At 37.0% G+C, this 17,169-nt stretch overlaps 2 protein-coding genes across 6 annotated transcripts in view; one reads left to right on the forward strand and one right to left on the reverse strand.

Moving 5' to 3' along the window:
• Positions 1–17,169, reverse strand: part of PRR16 (proline rich 16) — a 387,870-nt gene that overhangs the window by 173,875 nt on the left and 196,826 nt on the right. The window lies entirely within an intron of this gene.
• LOC120240247 (40S ribosomal protein S27-like) lies at positions 4,540–4,743 on the forward strand. The gene has a single exon (XM_039244956.1). It carries the CDS (start codon positions 4,540–4,542, stop codon positions 4,741–4,743), a length of 204 nt encoding a protein of 67 aa, XP_039100887.1.

Here is a 17,169-nt window from a genome sequence, read left to right on the forward strand (position 1 = left end):
AAGTTAATAACACATATAAGAGCAGAAACCAAGAAGTTAAAAACAGAAAAAAAAACATTAAAAATCATGAAATAATGAGCTGATCTCTCAAAAGAACAGTAAAATGGACAAAGCTCTAAAGGGTAACCAAGAAAACAAGAGGGACAATGCAAATTAGCTGTACCAGGAATGGAATGGGGATATCACCACTGCTCCTGCTGATATCCAAACAATAAAATAAAATAATATTATAAACAGCTCTATAGACATAACATTTGAGAGATGGCATGAAATTGATCAAGTCTTTGAAAAACATGAACTACTTAACCTTGTTCAATATAAAACAGATAATTTGAATAATCTTATAACCATTAAAGAAATTTAAATAATAATTTTAAAGTTCCTAAAAAGAAAAATCTCTAAGCTCAGATGGAGAATTCTATCAAACATTCAAAGAACTGACATAAATGCAACACAATCTCTTCCAGAAAATATAGATGTGGGAACACTTCACAATTCATTTTGTAAAGCTAATATCACCCTGAAGCCAAAATCAATCAGAGTACAGAAAGATAAAACTACATACCAATGTTCCTTATAACTATAGAAACAAAAATCCTCAACAGTGTATTAGCAAATAAAATTCATGTATATGTAAGTTACACACCATAACCAAATGATGTTTATTTCAGGAATGTAGAACTGGTTTAATCTACCATATTAAAAGCCTAAAGAAAAAAAAATCACATGATTATAGTCATCAATGCAGAAAAAAACATTTAAACAAATTCAACACCCATTCATGATACAAGTTCTCAGAAAGCAATAGGAATAGAAGGAAACTTCTTATGTTGATAAAGAACACCTACAACATTCCTCAGCTAGTATTTTACTGACTGGTGAAAAGAATGAATATATTCTCCCTAACACTGGGCACAGAAAAACACAGCCACTCTTCTCTACATTTTTTGTAAAAGTAGAGACTGGAGGGTATAGTAAGTGAAATAAGGCAATAAAAGGAAATAAAAGGCATACTAATAAAAAAAGGCAGGGATATGACTGTCCATATTTGCAAATAACATCATTTTTGAGAAAATCCCAGAGAACCTCAAAATAAACTAAAAAAAGAAATCTCCTAGAAATAAAAAATGGGTTCAGCAAAGTCAAAGGATTTAAGATACACATACAAAAGTCAATCTTATCTTTATATACTTGCAATAAGCAGGTGGACACTGAAATTTTTTTTTTAATGTTTTTATTTATTTCTAGGAGAGAGAGAGAGAGACAGCATGAGCAGGGGAGGGTCAGAGAGAGAGGGAGTCACAGATTGAAACAGGCTCCAGGCTCTGAGCCGGCAGTCAGCACAGAGCCCGACGCAGGGCTCGAACCCACGAACCGTGAGATCATGACCTAAGCGAAAGTCGGACACCCAACCGACTAAGCCACCCAGGCGCCCCTGGACGCTGAAATTTAAAGCATGATAGTAACCATTTACAAATGCTTAAAAATAGGTAGCAAGCAAACCAAACATGTATATGAGTATATCCATAAAACCACAAAAAGCTAATAGAAAAAATTAAATAGATGTAAATAAATAAACATATCATGTTCATTGACTGGAAGACTACACATTCGAAGGTTGTAGGCACCTGGGTGGCTCAGTTGGTTAAGTGTCTGACTTGGGCCCAGGTCATGATCTCACAGCTTATGAGTTCGAGCCTGGCGTCAGGCTCAGTGCTGACAGCTCAGAGCCTGGAGCCTGCTTTGGATTCTGTGTCCCTCTCTCACTCTGCCCCTCACCCACTCATGCTCTGTGTCTCTCTCTAAGAATAAATAAAACATTAAAAACAACAACAAAGGTTGTCAATTCTCCCCAAACTGACATTTAAGTTAAATACAATTTCTATCAAAGTCCCAGCAAATCTTTTTTTATAATAAAGATTGACAAGATTATTCTAAAATTTATATTGAAATCAAAGAACTTAGAATAATTTGGTTATTCTAATATAATCTGAAAAACTAACAAAGTGGGAGGAATCAGTCTACCCAACTTCAAGGATTATTATAGTTCAAATGATCAACATTGTATGATATCAGTGGAGGAAGAGACACACAGACCACTGGAACAGAATACAAAATCTAGAGATAGTACCAGAGAAATAGGCCCAAATGATCTCTTGGAAATATACAAAAGCAATTTAATGGAAGAAAACTAGGCTTTCTCTCCAAATTGTGCTGGATCAAGTAGACAGCCATAGATAAAGCAATGAACCTCAACTTAAGTCTTAAATCTTATACAAGAGTTAAATCAAAATGTAGCACAGACTTAAATGTAAAATGCAAAAACACAAAATATTACGTAAAATAAGAGAAAATCTTTAGGATTTGGGGCTAGGAAGAGAGTTGTTTTTTTGTTTTTTAATGTTTACTCATTTTTGAGAGAGAGAGGGGAGGGTGGTGCAGAGAAATAGTGAATCCCAAGCAGGCTCTGTGCTGTCAGCATGGAGCCCGATGTGAGGTTTGATGTGAAACTCGATTTTATGAACGGTGAAATCATGATTCGAGCCCAAATCAAGAGTCTGACGCTTAACCAACTGAGACACACAGGTGTCCCTAGGAAAAGAGATCAATAGCATGATCTCTAAAATGAAAAACTGCTCAGTTGGACTTCATCAAATTTTAAAACTTTTGCCCTAAGAAAGGACCTGTGAAGAGGGTGAAAATATAGTAGCAAACATTATGTTGACAAAGGACAAGTATCTAGAATATACAAAGAACTCAAAACTAAGAAATAAGCTACCCAATTTGAAAACAGACAAAAGATATGGACATAACATTTTACCAAAGAGAATATATGCTTAGCAAATACGCAAATGCAAAGATGTTGAACAGAATAAGCCATCAGGGAAAGCGCAGATGAGAACCAGAATAAATGTCACTAAACACCTATCGGAATGGCAAAGATAAAAACTGTGACAACATCGAATGCTGGTGAGGGCGCAGAGAAATGGGATCAATCATACGCTGCTGACCAAACCATGAATGGTAAAACAACTCAGGAAAACTGATGGGTCCTATAAAATTAAGCATATTACTGCCAAATAGTCTAGCAATTGCACTCTCAGACATTTATCTAAGAGCATAAAAATTTATGTTCACACAAAAACTTGTACATACATATTCATAGCAACTTTTTCTCTTCATGATAGCTCAAAACTGGAAACAATCCAGATGTCCTTCAATGGGTGAGTGCTAAATGAGGTATGGTAGATACACCTACACCACGAAATACTAGTCGGTGATAAAAAGAAACAAACCACAGGTGATCCTCAAAAAGTAAGGAAGTGCATGGGTCCCCTTATACACAGATATTTCTGTAGTACAGTGCTGCAAATGTATGTTCTTCCTTGTGACTTTATTTTCTCTAGCTTACTTTATTGTAAGAATACAGTATAGAATACATATAACATACAAAATTCATGTTAATCAACTGTTTCTCTTACCAGTAAGACCTCAGGTCAATGGTACGGTATTAGTTAAGTTTTTGTGAAGCCAAAATTTATATGCAGATTTTTGATAGCATGGGGTTTGGGGGAGGATCAACACCCCTAACCTATTATTTGTTACGGATCAACTGTATTGATAAAGAACTTGAATGATCTCCAGAGAATGAGGATGAACAGGGGAAGATGCCAATCCCAAAAGGTTGTGTTTTGTATAATCCCATTTATACAACAACCTTGAAATGGAACTCATGAACCACGAGATAGTGACTTGAGCTGAAGCCAGACACTTAACCAACTGAGCCACCCAGGCGCCCCTTGAGGGAATATTATTGTGGGGAGAAAAGCCATTTCTTTTCATTTAAGCTTTTCATTTTCAGATAATTTTAGATTTGAATGTAATGTAAGAAGTCATACAGAGATATCCCATGTACTTTTACCCAGTTTGCTCTAGTGGTAGTATTTTGAAAAATTCAAGTGCAGTATCATGACCAGGATCTGACACTGATATAGTCAAGATACACAATAGTTCTCTCACCACAAAGATCTCTCATGTTGCCTTGTTATAGCCCCACCTGCTCCCCTAATGCCCCCACCTGCCCTCTACCTCCTGCCAGTTACTAGCTCATTCTCCATTTCTACCATTTACCATTTCAAGGTTGTTGTATAAATGGGATTATACAAAACACAACCTTTTGGGATTGGCATCTTCCCCTGTTCATCCTCCTTCTCTGGAGATCATTCAAGTTCTTTATCAATACAGTTGATCTGTAACAAATAATAGGTTAGGGGTGGTTGGTTAAGTGTCAATTGGTTAAGTGTCTGGCTTCAGCTCAAGTCACTATCTCGTGGTTCATGAGTTCGAGCCCCACATTAGGCTCTGTGCTGTCCCTCTCTCTGTTCCTCTCCTACTTGTTCATGTTCTCTCTCGAAAATAAATAAACACTATTAAAAAAGGAAAATGCTCTTGAGAAGGTCCTCCTCCAGCCCTCTCTAGAAGAGGCTAAGAGTAAACACAAGAAGCAGAGTAGAGTAGTAGAGTGTCATTTCCTACATCATGGATGTGAAGTGCTCAGGATGCTATAAAGTCACCACCATCGTTAGCGATGTGCTAACAGTAGTTCTGTGTGTTCGCTGCTCCACCGTTCTTGGCCAGCTTACAGGAGGCAAAGCAAGGTTCACAGAAGGATGCTCCTTCAGAAGAAGCACTAAAAGCACCCTGAATCAACAGAGGGAAATCATCCCAATAAACACACTTTAGATTTCTTAAAATGTTAATTATTGAGGACTTTGGTAAAACAACTCATAAGGAAAAATGCAACAGGTGAGGTGTGAAGTGGTCTTCACATGATCAACAGGTTTTTGTTTATTTCAACTAAAAACCAAACAAACCAAAACCAACAGCAGTTCCAAAAGTTAAAGTTTCAAAACTGAACACTATGCGTTTTCCACACAGGAATTAAAAATAACAGTGAATACAGAGAGTGGACACTATTATTTGTTAACTCCATTTTCATTTTTTGTAGTATCATGTATACTGTTAATTGTGTCATTTCAACTCACTGATTTGGAATCAGATGTTCCTAAGAGATTTTGCTATCACAGCTTTCCAATCTTCAAAGAAACACTATTCCCTTAAACAATAGATAGTCTAAAGAAAGAAAATGAATAAAAATAAAAATAAAGAGTGTGTGCCCTTGGATCTTGTATCTAACACAGAATATGCAAGAAGAGTGCCGCTTGAGCGACCAACTCATAGTTTGGGGGTTCAAGCCCTGAGTCAGGCTCTGCAGTCTCAGTGCAGGCTCACTTGGGATTCTTTCTCTCTCTCCCCCTCTCTCTCTCCTTCTCTCTCTGGCCCTCCCCTACTCCCACTGGCTTGCGGAATGGTCTCTCTCAAAATAAATAAATAAAGTTTAAAAAAAGAATATACAAAGAGAAAATGATTAAGGTACAATATTTCTTTTTTTAACGATTTATTTTCGAGAGAGAGAGAGAGAGAAAAAACGTGAGTCGGGGAAGGGCAGAGAGGGAGGGAGACTAGAAATCCCAAGTAGGCTCCGTGATGTCAGCACAGAATCCAACAAGGTGTTCAAACTCAGGAACCCATGAGATCATGACCTGAGCCAAAATCAAGAGTTGGACACTTGACCAATGAAGCCACCTAGGCACACGTAAGGTACAGTATTTCTAAAGCATTTTCAAGCTAAGAGATTTCCAAGAAAATTAACCATGGGACCTAGACATTTTTCACTCTTTTCAAGTGACTTATCATGTTAAACTCAATGTGAGGGTGGAAAACATTAAAAACTAAATCTAGACATAGTTTATACCAATATATGCAAAAGGTTCACTAATAACTCATGATGAACAATTTCATTGCAGTTGGTCTGTACTTTGCATGATACATCACTGCTTTCATTGAACAGAACTTCAGGAAATCTGCAGCAGGTACAAACAGCAGATGTTATAAGCTCATAAATAATCCTGCTGTTAATGCCTGCTTTATGATGCCATTTGCCATTATCCAAAATGCATCTTCAACAAACATATGATGAAAAGTATAATTATGTGTATGATCCTTTTATAATTTTTTACTAATAAAATGCCTCAAACTGAGGATAATCACTATTTATCTTAATACTTTTTTGGGAACTATGGGAAAATAATTTAGGGAAAAAATGTGACGCAAATGGATACAAAAGTGCAATTATTATACAAGATACAGAGAAACATTTTAAAATCTACTCTTCTAAATGGGCTAACAATTGTCCTAAAATGTAACAGCTTAGCAAGTTAATTAAGATTTCACTGTAACTGCAAATTAGTAGGAGTGCATAACTGCCTTGTTATTAAGAGAGAAAATGAGAAATAAAAATCTGTATGACATATTTTATTCTATAAATTTAAAACAGCATTATACCACTGTCTTCTAATTTACATCAACAGAAGCGAAGATATATTCTGAACATCTCTTATTTCTGAAGCTTACAGTTTTAAGGAATGAAACTCAATTATTTTTTACCTCCAGTACTTGAAATGGCAATCATGTAGAATGTTTTATGTATTTGCCTGTCTTTTCAAAACAGAGCATGCTACTGGCAATTTAACTTTATTTGGAGAACTTGAATAATTGTGAAATAGGGACAGCCTCTCCTACTAAAAATACGGGTAAGTCGTTGCTGTGCATTTCCTTGTTTTTTTAATGGGCATTCTGGGCTTTTCCTAATTGTTGGTTGTGATGCTTTTGTTTTATGCTACTGCCAGTTTACAAGTCTCTGAAGGAAAAAGAAAACCTGCAACATTCTAATTTGATAGCTATAACTTGCTATGGACTGAAAACAAACTCCTGTTAATACTTTGTGCCAACCAAGAGGAAGCTGGAATTGACCTGAATAAAAGAAATTTGTCTTAGCACATGATCTCTGCACAAAGTAATTAAGAACCACATAAGTCCATAACATGCATTTCTTGTCTCTTTTATTTTCAGGTCCTTGGTTCTGCACTGACACTTGAGGTGGTCAGAAATCTGGTTTTACAATAAGCTAAATGGTGTATTATTTTTCCACTTAGGTTTTATTGACAGACACACTCAAAAGTGATGTGTCCACAAATTTACTGTAGACTAAAGATCCATTAAAATGAGTTTTCTTATTTTATGACAGCTTTGGTCATTTATTCAACCTATTTGATCAAGAAGAGGGTTCTCTAAAATTGTGCCATGGAATACTAGTTCTGATAGATGGTCTCCCAAAAAGCAGACTCTTCACTCCAACAGGTTTAGGAAATAAGACCAAATGTATTAAGTTTGACAAATCTGTGTACGTAAGAATGTGTGTGTGTGTGTGTGTATGTGTGTGTGTGTGTGTAAAACCTATCCAATGAAATGAGCATTCCATAAACCTTATTTTGGAAAACAAGAATCTGAAACAGTCAAGTTGTGGCCAAGACAACAATGGGTTCATCAAATTCCAACTGATTTTCTTCATCATGGGTTTATGAGAATTCTTCATTCCCATTGATTTATGTTGTTACTATGATTCTGTAGGCACAGGCAATCTGTGTCACTTGCAGATTAAATGCAGTAAATTCTCCTTGCATTCTTTCTTGTCTGAGAACCACGTGCTGAGACAGCAGGAACACAAGAGCCTGGTTCCCTACACAACTCTTCGGAACAGACTCCACCCCTCCCCTAAACTTGCACAGGAGAGCACAGTGTGTTGGACAAATAAACCTTTGTTGAGTTACACCTAGATTTCAGGATTAGTTTCTTACTGAAGTATCATCTGACGTACCTTAGCCAATACAATAGCTGGAAACTGCAACAGAGGAACGCAAAGAGATCTGATGTTAGACTTAAATTATAGATGTTCAGATATTGAAAATTCCCTATTCACTCTTTATCACTATATATACTTGTCAAGAAACAAATGTTACACTCTGCTTTTATAGGTATTCATTAAATACTCTTTGCTACGCTACTACCTGATAGGAGCTGCTGTAAACCAAGAGGGTAAAGTAATGTGAAATACAAGGTCCTTCCTCTCACAGAGCATACATCTGTATTGTAAGGAAGAAAATGCCTGGTGGGGAATCTGCTCATTAAAAAAGGGTGGCAATTTTCTCATTAGATAATTACAGCTGTAATTTCTGTTCCCTGCTAAATTTCATTTTAAAATATACTAAAATTATGGCAGTTACAGCAACAAAAAAAATGAGCCATTCCTCACTTTTTGTTGGAATGACAGATCAGATATTAAAGCAAATATGGGTATTTCTTGGTTCTCTTTAGTAATAAAAACCTATTTGAGTATAATCATTAAACTATTTCAAAACTTATTTTGGAAAAGAAATATTCTAGGCAAACTGAAATAAATTTCACTTAATTGCATAATAATACTAAATTTAAACTTCTCTTTTTTCACAAATTCTGTGCATGGAAGCAATACTTCTCTTAAGAAGCTTTTCTTAAATTTACAGAAACATCTTATTTTTTACTTATACTCCTAGCCATGTTAACCCATCACTTCCCACCTATATAAGTAATATGCTTTCTATACTATGGGGAAAATATTAATATACTGATATTTTTAACTCTACTTTCAAAAAACATCTCCCAAAGACTTCCTACACAATGTTATATGCATATGCATACATATGTACTAAATACTTCTCCTCTACTAATAATGGAACCAGAAGCTGTAATGATATATTTTAAAAGGCTGGTAAAGTGTGTTTAAAGTGTCTTGAAAATTAACAAATAAAAGGAAGTAAGTCAGCTGATGTGGTGTCCGCCATGTACTTTATGGTCTAAAAGTACTTGAGATCAATGTTAAGTTGAGGAGGGTGGTTTGAAGGAAGATTTTTGAAGATATGAATTCAATCAGTACTCCTATCTCTACTGTTAATAATAGAATGAAATAAGACAATTTCATATTATAATTGCAAATGACATCCAAGTTTATGACTAAAAAATACTCAACTGGTTTCATTTTGCTCATAATTTAAAACAATCATCATTTTGTTTCAACTTAGTAAATAAGAGCTTACCTTCAAGTTCACTAAATATTATAACAATAGTGACCTAACTCTAAAGATCACAAGCTTATTGTTACTTTTTCCATTCAATGACAGCCCTTGTTCTGTTTTTCTTTTTTCTCTGCAACTATGTTCAGGCACCAATGCTTTTGCGGTAAATTTCTTTTTCTCCATTAATTTTCCTGAAGAAAGAAGATACAAGATCAAGAACTAATAATAACATCATATTATTAGAAACATTTGAAAGATTTTTAAAAATTTTTTTAACATTTTTATTTATTTCTGAGAGACAGAGAGTGAGCGGAGGAGAGACAGAAAGAGAGGGAGACACAGAATCTGAAGCAGGCTCCGGGCTCTGAGCTGTCAGCACAGTGCCAGGCATGGGCCTCAACCTCACAAACCATGAGATCATGACCTGAGCTGAAGTTGAAAGCTTAACTGACCGAGACACCTGGGCACCCTAGAAACATTTCAGATCTAAGAAAGAGCTAAATGTGACAATATAGGAGTTTACTGTTATGTAATAATAAACTATCACTATATAAGATATGACCACTTTTTTTGTGGCTTTATGGATAAGAATTTGGATAATTTTTTGATAACTGTCCCTCCCTCCAACCCCCACCAAAAAATACCCTAGAAGCGTTATTGGCCAACCCAGTATTCAATACAGAGACTATCAGAACCCAGGTAACCTAAAAGGCTGCTGGTGAGCAATGGAATTCATTAGACATTATGAGTATTAGTGACTTCAGGAAGTAGATGTTAAGCTCTCAAAGTGGTACACACTGTCTATAAGTAAACAACCCAAAAGAGGTATGTGGTGCCATGTTATTCTATACATTAATAATAAATAAATTAAGTCCCCAAGGGCATACAAGCTAGCCTGGTATGAATAAGGCCTAAGTACTGAATATAAATTCCACAGAGTAAATAGAAATTAGAAAACAGTATGTCTAAGAGTCATTAAAAGTAACTTACTCTATTTTTTTTTTTATATCATAGGATGATGAGTAACTGAAGTAGTAGGTATCAAAGTATTTTAAAGACTGAAGGGCATTAACTGAATATAAATGACATAATCCTATGTTATTTAGAAAGATTAACCTCAAGCAATAGTAACTGATTTTTAAAAATTGATAAATAGTAATAATTTTATTATCTTATTTTCTATATATATTAAGAAATTATTAATATTTTATAGTAAATGACAACGATATATATTACTTCTTTTTGCTCATTTGTTATTCCTAGGGATATCTTGGTTATTTTCCAGGGTAACGTGAAACCATTGCATTTAAAAAATGTTTCAATATATTAAAGAAAAATGATATCAATTATTTAAAAATTTTAATTTCTATGTACAAACACATTTCTCTACTTTATATAGGTTTTTTCCCACTTTGTATATATTTAGCATGTGGAAAGGTTTCTGTTCATATCCAAATTGCCCAACTAAAACCTAGAGTGTAGTTTTAAACTTGAAGAAAATTTTTCAGTATGGTATTGTCTTTAAAGATGGAAGCCTAGAAGTAGAATATTCTCCCTTCCTGAAGCAGACAGATTGAAAATACACACATGAAAAGACAGACATGACCAGATTGCTATAGGAAAGTGGAAGAGAGAATATGTTTTTCATACATTCTCAGTATGAAAGTTCAGTAACTGGACAATACAATTGCCTGAGCAAAATAACAACAACAACTACTACTACTACTACTTTAAGAAGGCCCTATTTCTACATTAATGTGCATTCTTCAGTATCTCAATGGGCTAATTTTAAGCACTCATACGTTTGAACACTAGAGGGAGTACATAAAAGAAAAAGAAGAAAAAGAAGCCAAATACTGATATTACCTAGTTCTTGAGTGTCTTACATAATGTTGGGTCTTTGCAACAAACTGCTTGCTTGTTTCTTATGGACATGGTGGGATGATTAAAATATTTTTAAACAGTATCAAATATCCTTTTTTCTATGTCATTTTCCAGTTAATTTAAAATTTATAAATGCCTATTGGCAAGAAAGGTACACAATACTTAAAAAGTAGCAAAACAAAGTGAATGCTGTAAAAAGTAGACATGCTTTCTCCTCATTTCAATCTACATACTCTTTCAGAAGAGAGTAGAATTGTATCTTAAGCGCTTTGAAGAGTTTAAAATGACATCTTTGAGTCTAAGGGAATAATGGGCACTTTTAAATCAGAGCCAGACTTTTGTCTGGAGGTGAAGCCCAGAGGTTACACTGCATTTAGGGTTAATAGAGACAAGCTGTCTCCAGAGTTTCCATATGGGAAGGATAACATGGAACCAACAGTTGGGGGACCAAGAACATAAGGACTTGAGGAATTGATATTTTTTAAACACTCAGGGCACCTGGGTGGCTCAGTCAGTTAAGCATCTGACTCTTAATTTTGGCTCAGGTCATGGTCTCCAGGTTTGTGGGATCAAGCCCCATGTCAGACTCTGCACTGACACTGTCGAGCCTACTTATGATTCTCTCTCTTCTTCTCTCTCTGTCCCTTCCCCCACCCAAATAAATAAACTTAAAAAAATTGTTTTAAATACTCTGCTTCACACAAAGTAAGCATTCACTGTATGAGCTATTACTGAGAGGTTCTTTGTTCATTTCAAAAATTAAGAAGGTGGGTTGAGTTGAATGAGATGCATTTAATGTGGATAAGCAGATTCTAAAATCAAAGGAGGGGAAACAAAAGCTCCCTCCAGCCAACACACAAACTATAAGCACGTGTGATAGGAAGATTAAAAAACCCATGCATAAGGTATTTAATAAGCATCCACTATAAGCTTGCTTCTCTGGAACTAGTAGATATGCACTGGAAAGTAAAGGTGATAGTTTGATCCGAGAGAATTTTGATGGAACAAGAGTCAGAAGGGATCCAGTTATTCATCAATTTGTTTAATGAGCACATCTCTCATGACAACTATTGCTCGAGGAATCTGAGATATGTTAGGGAATAAAACAAAGCTCACTGACCTCCAGAAGCTGACACTCTAGCGGTGGAGCACAAACAAATAATAAACCCTAGAAATAAATTGATTCGTGTCTCAGAAGCAGCTACGTATTAAGATAAAGAGAAAAAGCTTAGCAGAGAAAGAAGGATAGAGAATGCCAGAGACTATAAACACAGACAGAGATGCCAGAAGAAGCCATGGTAGTGTGACACTGGAAAAAATTCTGAATGACGGGAAAGGGTGAGCACAGGAGTGGAATGAGCCATAAAAATGGGCATGGCACATTTATTCCTGGAACAACAAGATTACTATGGTTGTAACAAGGAAAGCCAGAAAGAAAGCAGCAAGAAAGAAGGGGAGAGTAGTAACAGGGGAGGAAGGTAAATGTTGTGAGGCTTCATAACCACTATAAGCACTGGGACTTTGAAAGACATGGGGAGTCGCTAAGGAGACGTGAAAAGAATCATGTGGTTGAGCTTTACCCTGACTGCTGAGCTGAAGAATGGCTGAAGGAGGCAAGAGACTGCTACCATAATAATCCAAAGGAGAAATGATGTTCGCTTGGACCATGATGGTAGCAGATGAGAAGAATGGGTCAGATTCTAGAAACATCTTAAAGACAGAGCCAATCAGACTTTTTCATTGAATTGTAGATAATTCATGCGAGAATGAGGAGTTAACGATGACTCTGAGATCTAGAAGAATGGAAACATCATTCAGTGACATGGGAAAGACCATAGGACATCAGGTTTTGAGGGAGGTAGGTGATCAAGGTTCAACTGTGGACACAGTGAGTGGAAGATGTCTTTCAGACATTCAAAGACATGGAGAAGACCTCAGAAGAAATGTCTGGGCTGACAATACAAATTTGGAAGTCATGGATGTGTACATGGAATTTAACCACAAGTTGGATACAAACACTGAGAAGACTGTAAATAGTTTTTGTTTTTTTTCTTTTTTGTAAGAGGATCAAAATTTGTATTTAGATATCTGAGAAGAGGAGTAAATAACAGAGAAAAAATTGGGTGAGGAAAGAATAGCATTCTTCAAGCCAAGTGAAGACAAAGTATTAAAGAGAATATCAAATGCCGCCAATAGACTAAATAAAAGGAGGACTCAAAATCAAGTATGATTAAATGAAGAGTCACTGACAACCTACATAGAAGCAGGTGTGGTCCAATGGTTAGAGCATGCGTCTGATCAGAGTGGGTTTAGAAAATAACAGGAAAGAGGTGATAGTATGAAGAGAAGAAGACTTTTAAGGTTTGGTAAAGGGGAGCTAGGAGGTAGGAAAGTATTTTCAGGGCAAGTCGGTCAAGAGAAGATTGTACTATTATCTTTATCATCATTTGTATGCCAAGGGGAATCCTCGGAGCCAAAGTGCAAAAGTAAAGGTATAGAAGAGATGCAGAGGATTGTCAGTGATTTTCTTGAGTAGATAATAAGAAGCAGGCTCTCCTGCGTATGTGGAATGACTGGCTTTCAACCCTTAACATCTTTAATAAGTTTTACTGAGAAATCGACCCTCAAGTTCAAAGATAGCAACAGTGAGACTTTTAAAATGTTTTACTAAAGGGCCGCCTGAGTGGCTCACTCGGTTAAGCGTCCGACTTCAGCTAAGGTCATGATCTCAAGATTCATTACTTCGAGCCCCATGTTGGGTTCTGTGCTAACAGCTCAGAGTCTAGAGCCCGCTTTGGATTCTGTGTCTCCCCCTTACTCTGTTCCTCCCCCGCTCACACTCTGTTTCTCTGTCTCTCAACAATAAAATAAATGTTAAAAAAAATAAAAAATAAACAGGAAGATGATCTGGTTAATAATTACAAGAGAAAAAAAATTACTAGATCTTTTGAAGAAGGCACAAATCAGGAAGAGTCATTAAGCAATACCAGCAGATGCAAAGCAGTGACACAGTGACTAGAAACATGAGGACTACAGAATGCAAGGCAGGTGAAAAACAGTGAAAAACGGAGAGGGATGGTCTCCAGGTTACTCACTGAAGGAAAGCCAGAGATAAAGCCAAAGAGGAAACATGGGACCCTGATGTCAAGTTGGGAGGCTGGGTTTGTTCATTTGACATTTTAAATATCAGGAGGATAGTATATGATCTTTTAAGCAGGGGAGTGGCCCGAAGAAAGCAGCACATTAAGAAGATTAATCTGGCCTGTGTTTAGAGGATGAATTGGTAGAGAACAAAGGAGAGAGGTTAGCTGCAGGGCTATTAAAACATCACCCTATGAAGTTTACCGCAAAGGGATTTAGAGAGATGGCTGCGGGAAGGAAGGCAACAGCCAATTTGAAATCCCCTGGTTAGCAAGAATATACAAGACTCATCGGTGATGCTATGCTCTTACTGCATCATGTACTTTTCTCTCTGCCCTTGATGCTCCTTAATAAATATTATTTCTGTCTTTATTTGAAATGATGTCCCCAACCAGCATGTAAATTCCATAGGGGAGGGGTCAGGCAAACGTTGCTCACTATGCTATTTCCATTGCCTTGCTTAGAGTACGCATTTAAAGAAAACTAATGAGGGGCGCCTGGGTGGCTCAGTCGGTTAAGTGTCCAACTTCGACTCAGGTCATAATCTCACAGTCTGTGGGTTCGAGCTTAGTGCTGGGCTCTGTGCTGACAGCTCAGAGCCTGGAGTCTGCTTCAGATTCTGTGTCTCCCTCTCTTTCTGCCCCTCCCCTGCTTGCACTCTGTCTCTGTCTCTCAAAATAAAATGAAGACATAAAAAAAAAAAAGAAAGAAAGAAAACTGATGAATAGATGAATAGACATTGGGTCATAGCAAAAAAGCTAATCAGAAGGTAAAAGGAAAAAGAAGGGAACAAAAAAATATGGAAGACAGGAAGAGGATGAGACAGACGGGAAGAACAAGAAAGTGGAAAGTGACCGATGGAGAAGAGAAAGGAGATGGGGAGGGAAAGGAAAAAGAAATGATACTGAAGTTAAAAAACTCAGAACACAAAAGATCAATTGTGTTTCTGTTGGAAAGGGGGGAGCTGATGATGGACAATGGTTTAAAGGGAGAAATATTCAAAGTGCAACACCACTTGCTCTCCATGAGTGAACGTCTCTGTCTCAGCTTCTCCATACCTAGAGCAACCTCATAATAACCTTATAATAACCTCACAGGATAACTATGAGGGTGATTCAATGAATTAACTCAGAACAGCTCTTGATGCATGAACAGATATCAGTCATGCTGTTGTTGTTTTGTTGTTGTTGTCAGTCATGTTGTTGTTGTTGTTTTTCTCCTTCTTCTTCTTCTTCTCCTCCTCCTTTTTCACCACCACCATCATCATCATCATCACCACCACCACATCTCTTCTCTAGCCTGTACTATACCTCAGAGCTGAGACACCATTCAAACCTCTCCTATCTCTACAGAAATGGAAGAGGCAGGAGAAGTATAAGACACACTGACAGGTGAGGTGAAGAGCCCTTCCTTCCAGTCAAGGTTGCCACTGACCTCACTCAGGAACTATGAGTGGCAAGAACAGAAGCACTGAGCCTCGGCCACTGCCATTGTCCCTTGATACTCCCTTCCTTTCAAAGTGTAAAACAGGCATGCCCTTCAATTGCTTCAAATTCATCGGGTTAATTTTTCATTGTGAAGCATGGAAAATGAGATAGGAGAAGGTGATGAAAGGAAATGAGGGGTCTTTTAAAAGTAGGTTCAGTGAGGGGCACCTGGCTGGCTAAGTGGGTTGAGCGTCTGACTTGGTTTGGGCTCAGGTCATGATCTTGCGGTTTGTGGGTTGAAGCTCTGCATTGGGCTCTGCACTGAGTGTGGAGCCTGCTTGGGATTCTCTTTCTCTCTCCCTTTTTCTCTGCTCCTTCCTGGATCATGCCTCCCTCCAACATAAATAAATAAACTAAAAAAAAAATGAATTAAAGTAGATTTAATGAAGGAAAAATGAATCAGGTAAATTTAGGAAAAAAAAAACCCCACAGATAATGGTTTGCTAAAAAGAAAGAGAATGCAAGATATAAAAGAAAGATAAAGTCCCAGTGCTTGATGGAGAAATACCAAATAAGAAAATAAATAAATAAAAAGGTAAGTGAAGAAAACAATATTAAGCAACACGGAATAATAAGGCAGAATAGAGCCATCATTCTCAACTGCAATGACTCCCCTCCTCACACCCTCAGAGGACATTTGGGAAGGCCTACGAACATTTTTAGTCCTCACATGGACATTTTTGCTTGCTCCTTGCGTCTAGTTAGTAGAGGCCAGGGATGCTACTAAATAACCTACGAAGCATAGGACAATCTTCAGCAACAGAGAATTTTCTGCCCAAAATGTTAATAAATCCTTGCTTGAGGAAGCCTGAACTAGAGATTAAAGGTACAGAGGAAAAGATGGAAGTAGATTGGATCCAGTCACTCCTCTGCTCAAAACAGCAAAGTGCCCATCTGACTCTTAGGAGTATTAATCCTTAGACACATTGCCCTGTGTCTCTCTCATGCCTGTGCATATGCTCATGCCACAGCAGCGTCCTTGCTCTTCTGCAAATGCCTGGGACTCATGCTTCCCATGAGGCCCTCAGACTGCAGTACCCTCTTCCTGGAAAAGTGCTCTCCTACACATCTACACAGGATATTCCTTTGCTTCAAACTTTTCCCTTGTCATCGTCATATCTCTTTCTCAACCAGGCTTCTTCTGGGCCATCCTATTTAAAACTGCACCTTGTCTTTGTGACTGCTTACCCCATTATAATCTTCTCTTGTTTCACAGGACTTGTCGATTTCTAGTATTTGACATGACTCAACAGTTATGTTGGTCTGTCTTCCTCATGCCCTTCCCACCATCTATGTAAGCTTCATGAAGAAATTTTGTCACTTTTCTTGGCCACTATATCCCCAGCAACAAGAAAAGTGCCCGGCAGACAGTAGGTTCCAAACAAGTATTTGTTGAGTCAATGGATAAAGAGGCTCAGACAAATTCGAGGAATAGTAACGATAATTATAGATACAAAGACACTGCTCACTATTTATGAGAACTCCTTTAATAAAGTGCTTTATATATACTTAGTCTTTGAATCTCTATAACGAGTCTTTAATGTAAGTAATGTCACCATTATTATTGCTGTTTTAAAGAGGAAATGAAGTCAGAGTGAGGTTAAGAAGCATGTCCAATACTGCAGAGCAGAGCAATATGAAATCAG

Source organism: Hyaena hyaena, unplaced genomic scaffold (genome assembly GCF_003009895.1).
Source record: "Hyaena hyaena isolate Hyena2069 unplaced genomic scaffold, ASM300989v1 scaffold_250, whole genome shotgun sequence".
Lineage (NCBI taxonomy): Eukaryota > Metazoa > Chordata > Mammalia > Carnivora > Hyaenidae > Hyaena > Hyaena hyaena.